Here is a 5,984-nt window from a genome sequence, read left to right on the forward strand (position 1 = left end):
CACGCGCGCGCCTATCTCAGACAGAGAGCGAGATCGTGGAGAGAGAGAGGGGCGCCGCGGGCCACCGGAATTTTTTCTTTTTTTTCTTTTTTTTGTTCTTTTTAATTTTAACTAGTTAATTAGTTTAACAAAAACGGTAAAATAACTTAAAACTTGATAATTAACAAAAAAACCGTAAAATTTGATAATTGACAAAAAAACGTATATAAAACTTGATAATTAACAACAAAAAAAGTAAAACTTGATAATCAATATATACAACGACCCCGCGCGTCAATGTACAACGATCCCGCTTTAAAAAAATGTACACGACCCCGCGCATATACGGAGAGGGGGCGGCGAGGGGGGCGGCGATGCGCGCGGTGTTTTTTTTTGGGATCGAGAGGGAGCGGCGAGGGTTATACATGTGTGTTGTCCTCGCCTCCCTCTCCGTGACGCCGTCGTCTGCCGCCCCGTCTCGCGCTCTACCGCGACACCCTCTCCCACCCCTTCCTCGCCCCCTCCTTTTGCCACCGCCCTTTCGCCACCGCCACCGCCACCGCCCCCCTTCTTCACTTAATTAATTTGTTTTTACTACATGTTTTCAGGACTGACATAATGGCGGACGATAGAGCTGACCCGATTATGGACAACTATGATCCGGACGGTGAAGCACATATGTTCGGCATCATAAACGGCGATATTCTATATGTGCCGACCGGACAAGAAGAAGATGATATCTCTTCTTATCTGAACCTTGACGGTGAAGATGAAGGACGCCGTCAGCAAGATGATGTCGAACAAACGTCGATAAACGACGATCTTCAAATGGAAGTAGCAACCACCTCCGGCGCCGAGGTATATATATACATTGAGCCTCTGGTGATACAAACTAACTGATTTGAATAAATATGTGTGTACTAACACGCGCGACTCTCTTTCTTATTTTAGCCCTCGGTCGGATCGTCGAAACAATCGAGTACGTCGTCAAAGCGTGGCGCAACCAAGACGATGAAACAAGGAGAAACATGCACCATCGAGGTTGTCGACAGTGCAACCGGCAGGCCGCTGGAGCCCCGCAAGAACGCCACCAAGTTTATCAGCCAATGCGGAGCCGTTGTTAGAGACAACGTCTCGATCACCGTCCAGGAGTGGAATAAGCCAAAGAAGGCACGAATTGCTGGTTTCACTTTTGTCGATAAGAGAACAAAAAAAGATTGCTTCAAGAAGCTTATGGAATATTTCGTTCTACCTCCGGAATACAACAAATTCGATGAGGGTAACAAGATTGAGGAAAACAAGGAGAGGAGGAGGCTAGTCAAACAGTTCGCTCTTCATAAGATGGCCGACGCATTCCGGAAATTCAAGCAAAATCTAGCCCATGACTTTGTCAAGCAGAACAAGACTCCGGATTTCAAAGGACAATATGAGAAACTGAAACATGATTGGCCAGAATTTGTGAAGCAAAAGAAATCGGAGCAGTTCATTCAAATATTGAAAAAAATAAGGAAAATGCGGCTAAGAAGGAGTACAATCATATTATGGGGCCAGGAGGGTATCGCCTTTGGGAGCCTAGGTGGGAGAAGATGGAGAACAAGCTGAGGGCGCGAGGAATCCGTCCAGGTACGGAGGGATGGGACCCAAGGGCCAAAAGCTGGTGGTACGGGCATGGGGGAACGCTGAACCCGGAGACAGGGGAGTGTGTTTACCGGGGCAAAATAATTAAACCCACCCAAGCCCTTATTGACGCAATGAGGGATGCTCAAGAGGGGAAGATCAAGTTCAACAGAGAGAACGACGCGCTGACAAAAGCCCTCGGGAATCCTGAACACGGAGGACGTGTACGAGGCATGGGGCACATTCCGTGGAAAATAGGGTTCCCCCAGAACGATGGCCCGTACGGTTACAGAAGTCGGAAGAGAAAGATGGATCGGGAAGCAGATGTTGTGGCGCGGTTGGCATCGGAAATGGATGTGATGAAGAAAACCGTGAGTGTACTAGTAGCCGAAAGAGATGCAGCTCGGGCGCAGCATGAAGATCATCCAGCGGATCTCGGAAGCCAGCAGCGGAGAAGCAGCATGGCTTCCACGGAGGCCCCACCGGCTGGTGCAGATGCACCGACGATCGAAATTACTGCACCGGAGCCTCTGGTGGTCGAAATTACTGCACCGGAGCCTCCTCGCTACCCCGTGGACGATATAAAGGAGATGAAAGAATGTCATCTATATTATCCTATCGGGAACATGTCCATGAAGGTAGCCATCGGCAGTGCTTTACCATGTTTACCTGGAGCACTCCACCATAACAACCCCATTCAAGATGGCTATGCTCGTGTCACGGTGGAGGACATAGTCCAAGGGTTTGAGGACCTGGAGATTGAAATTGCTACACCTGAAGGGGAGAAAAGACTTGGAGATGTCAAGCGCCATTTCATTCTATGGCAAAAGAAGTTTATCAAGTTTCCAGGCGAGGCGCCAAGGACAACAAGTCCACCCCCCTACGGTGGTGGTGGTGGCGGTGGCGGTGGTGGTGGTGGTGGTGGTGGTGGCGGTTCACCTACACCTCCGTCACGTCAGCCGACGCCCCCCAGTCCACAACGTCCGGCGGGTGATCAGACGCCGCCCCCCAGTCCTCGTCCGGCGGGTGATCAGACGCCGCCCCCCAATCCACCTCCGGCAAAGAAGCAGAAGCAGTCCTGGATTATTAACCCGGACCCTTATGTACCTAAGACCACAAAGGTACCGGAGCCATCACTGAAGCCTCTCCCCACAAGGCCTTGGGAACGTAGTGCCGAGGAAACTGCCGCGGCCGCGGCTGCTGATCATGAGAAATGGAAGGCGGACTGCAAGAAGAAAAGAGAGCCCGAGCCCAAGCCAGTATTTTCTGATGAGCAAAAGAAGTGGGCTAAGTCATTTTTGAGCACACCGTCCCAAGCCGCGAAGAATCTGCCTGACGACTATGCACGTGAACTTCGTAGGCAGGCACTCATGTTGAAGGAGAAGAAAGAGCGGGCGGAGAACCAGGAGAACAAAGCCTTGGAGGAGGCCGAGAAAACGGAATTAGAAAGTAAAAAAAGCGGGAAACGAGTTGCCCAGCTCGGGGAACAAAGTAAACAATCGATTGCCCCGCTTATAGTGAAAGCCGCCGGTCCGGATGACCCCGATATCATAGCAGCTGCGGCAGCACATGGATTGACTGTAACGAGTGCCAGAGAACAAGCGGCCAACTTAGGTATTACTCTTCGTGAACTGTTAGGCCTTGATGAGGCGTCAGTGAAGGAGGTAGTAATTACATATGTGAAGAATGGGCCTCTCGTCGAGCCTGCGCAGGAAGAGGATCTACCTCCACAAATGAAAGGTCTGCTGAAATGGTACAAGGGTTACATAGAAAATAAAAACGCCAAAGAATATATTTATGCGGAAGTTAGATATGAGCATCACTTCAAACATTACTATGTACAAATTCATCTGAGTGAATTGTTCCAGCTTTTCAATCTGCGCGAGCTCAACAAATCTATCATCAGTTGCTACGTTCTGTAAGTGATTTATTTCTACCCCATCTCGTTCATATTGCCTGCACTATATATATGTCCTAACTATATTGTTGTGTCCGCTATTATACATGCAGAATGAAGATTAAGGAATGCAGAGTAAGGAACATCCATGATGTTGGGTTCATTGAACCACACATCGTTAATGGATATGTGTTGGAGCATCACCCCGCCGACATGGCGGCAGACCTGTGGCAGTTTCTTACAAAGCAGGAACTCAAAAGTGATATTCTATTTCCTTACCATTTTGGGTGAGTGTTTCTGTCTTGAGCACATTCTCTTTTGTTTACTCCATGCATGGTATGTGGCCGGCTAATCGATGAGTTATGCATGACGTACTGTGCATGTATCGTGTCCGCAGGTTCCACTGGATTCTGCTAGTAATTAAAGTTGACACCTCAGAATGTCTCGTCCACGACTCTTTGAATATGGATCCAAAGCTTTGGCGCGGCATGAGAAGAATGTTGCAGAAGTAATTATTTTCATTCATTTGCGCTCTATATCGATCGGCCTATTTCGTTCATTTCCTAATATCAAGTAACTAATAACTCTCTTGTTCATTTAATTTTCTTTGCCTCGTAGGGTTTGGAGACGGTTCGTAGATACAAAGGTCGGTGAATTCAAAAAAGAGCTAGAATTCAAAAGGTCAAAGGCTAAGAATGGTGGGGATATTCAGCCAGCGGGGACCAATCTATGTGGATACTATGTCTGTGAGATGATCCGGAGATACACCTCTGAGCGGGTTCCGAGTGATACCAATGCTCAGAGGAATAACCTCCGGATGATGCTTAGTCCAGAAGCTCGCTTCCGACCACTTCAAGAGGAACTAGCTGGATGGTTCAGGAGGGAAGTCCTCCATCCTAAAGGAGAACACCATTACGAGGACGTAGAACTTTATATGCATTAAATTATGTATGGAAACTTGTTCAAAATTGTATATGGTCATCCGATGATATTGAATATATATTGTATATTCCTCTTGAATTCTTTTTGGTTCTAATTTCAAATTTGTTTGAAATTGTACATTCATATGCATGTATGTAGTACCGTAGAATATGTGAAACTCCTTCAAAATTAAAATAAAGCGCAAAAGAAATAAAACAGAAAACAGGTTTAGGGGGGGGGGGCTAAAACCCTAAACCTGCGGCGGCCTTTAGTCGCGGTTGGCCAGAAGAACCGCGACTAAAGGTCCTCCGCCCCGACGGCCGCCTGGTGCCCACGTGGACGGGCCTTTAGTCGCGGTTCTTAAGCAACCGCGACTAAAGGGGGTGGGGGGCCTTTAGTCGCGCCTATTTGGTCGCGGTTGCGCAACCGCGACTAATGGCAGTTGCGAACCGCGACCAAAGGCCCTTTTTCCACCAGTGAATCAGCACACACTAAACCAGATAGCACTATAACGAGTAAACCCTACAATACAAGGACAAAAACAAAGGATAGCAACATCCACCCCATCATATTACAAGCCAGCACAAAATTTATGAGACACTTAATCAACATGGATGGCAACTACGTATATTTTCGCTGGTCATTCATTCTTACACTTGTGGGAATCAAACTTTATTCAAGCTGGGATGGATGACCTTTTGGCGAGGAGTCGTGTAATTGAATCCGATGCCCTTCCGTTTAGTGGGGAAGATGATGAACACAGAGCTAGACAAAAATGCCATTCCTAGCGGCAAGTTCTTGAGAAGCTCTTGGGTGTTCCTGCCGGCGTCCGGAAAGAAGCAGTTTTGCAGTCCCACGTCGCTGAACGCCACCGTGAGGAAAATAACTGCGGCGAAGAAGCCATGCACGAAGTCCAGCGGTTGGAGGCGGAGCCTCCGGAACTCGTCCAGACCGGACCACTCCCGCCTCTCATCCTCGTCGGAGAAGTTGAACACGTTGAAGCCATGCGTCGTGGCCACACCATAGTACAACTTTCCATCGTGGTGGCCAATGACGCTGTCCGTGAAGGAGAAGAAGATGCACATGGCGGGGAGGACGGCGACCAGCGCCGCGGTGAGCCACTGGTTGGAGCTGGAGGTCTCGCATTTGCCGTGGTTGGTGAAAGACGGGGACAATGCCTGGTACGTCAGCACCGTGCCCGTTGGCAGGAGTTGCGCAAGGTTTGCGACGCTAGACATGACCCTGTCCGTGGTTGGCCTTGGCAGTGCCGCGCCAGCGGCTGTTATCTTACCGGCGTCGACGTCATTGGTCGGTGGAGTTATGCGGGTCACCTTGGACGACGGAGAAGAAGAAGATGCCATTGTACCTTCTACGTACCGTTCTCGATTTGGACAAGCGGGTGTCCTAGCTAGGAACAATGTTCAAGTTGCCGTTATATAGGCAAACTAATCCTATGCGAATGATTCCAAAGCTCTATCAAGATATACTATATGCATGCATCTACCAGGGTTTCAACTCTCTAGCTAGCTGTGTTTAAAAGCTAGTGTAAGTTGTAATAAATTATAACCAT

General features: G+C 48.6%; 1 protein-coding gene across 1 annotated transcript; it reads right to left on the reverse strand.

Moving 5' to 3' along the window:
- Positions 1 to 5,079: 5,079 nt before the first annotated feature.
- On the reverse strand, positions 5,080 to 5,775 carry LOC123139684 (protein DMP10-like). Its single transcript, XM_044559419.1, has one exon. The coding sequence runs from the start codon at positions 5,773 to 5,775 to the stop codon at positions 5,080 to 5,082; it is 696 nt and encodes a 231-aa protein (XP_044415354.1).
- Between the last annotated feature and the right edge of the window lie 209 nt (positions 5,776 to 5,984).

This window comes from Triticum aestivum, chromosome 6B (genome assembly GCF_018294505.1).
Source record: "Triticum aestivum cultivar Chinese Spring chromosome 6B, IWGSC CS RefSeq v2.1, whole genome shotgun sequence".
Lineage (NCBI taxonomy): Eukaryota > Viridiplantae > Streptophyta > Magnoliopsida > Poales > Poaceae > Triticum > Triticum aestivum.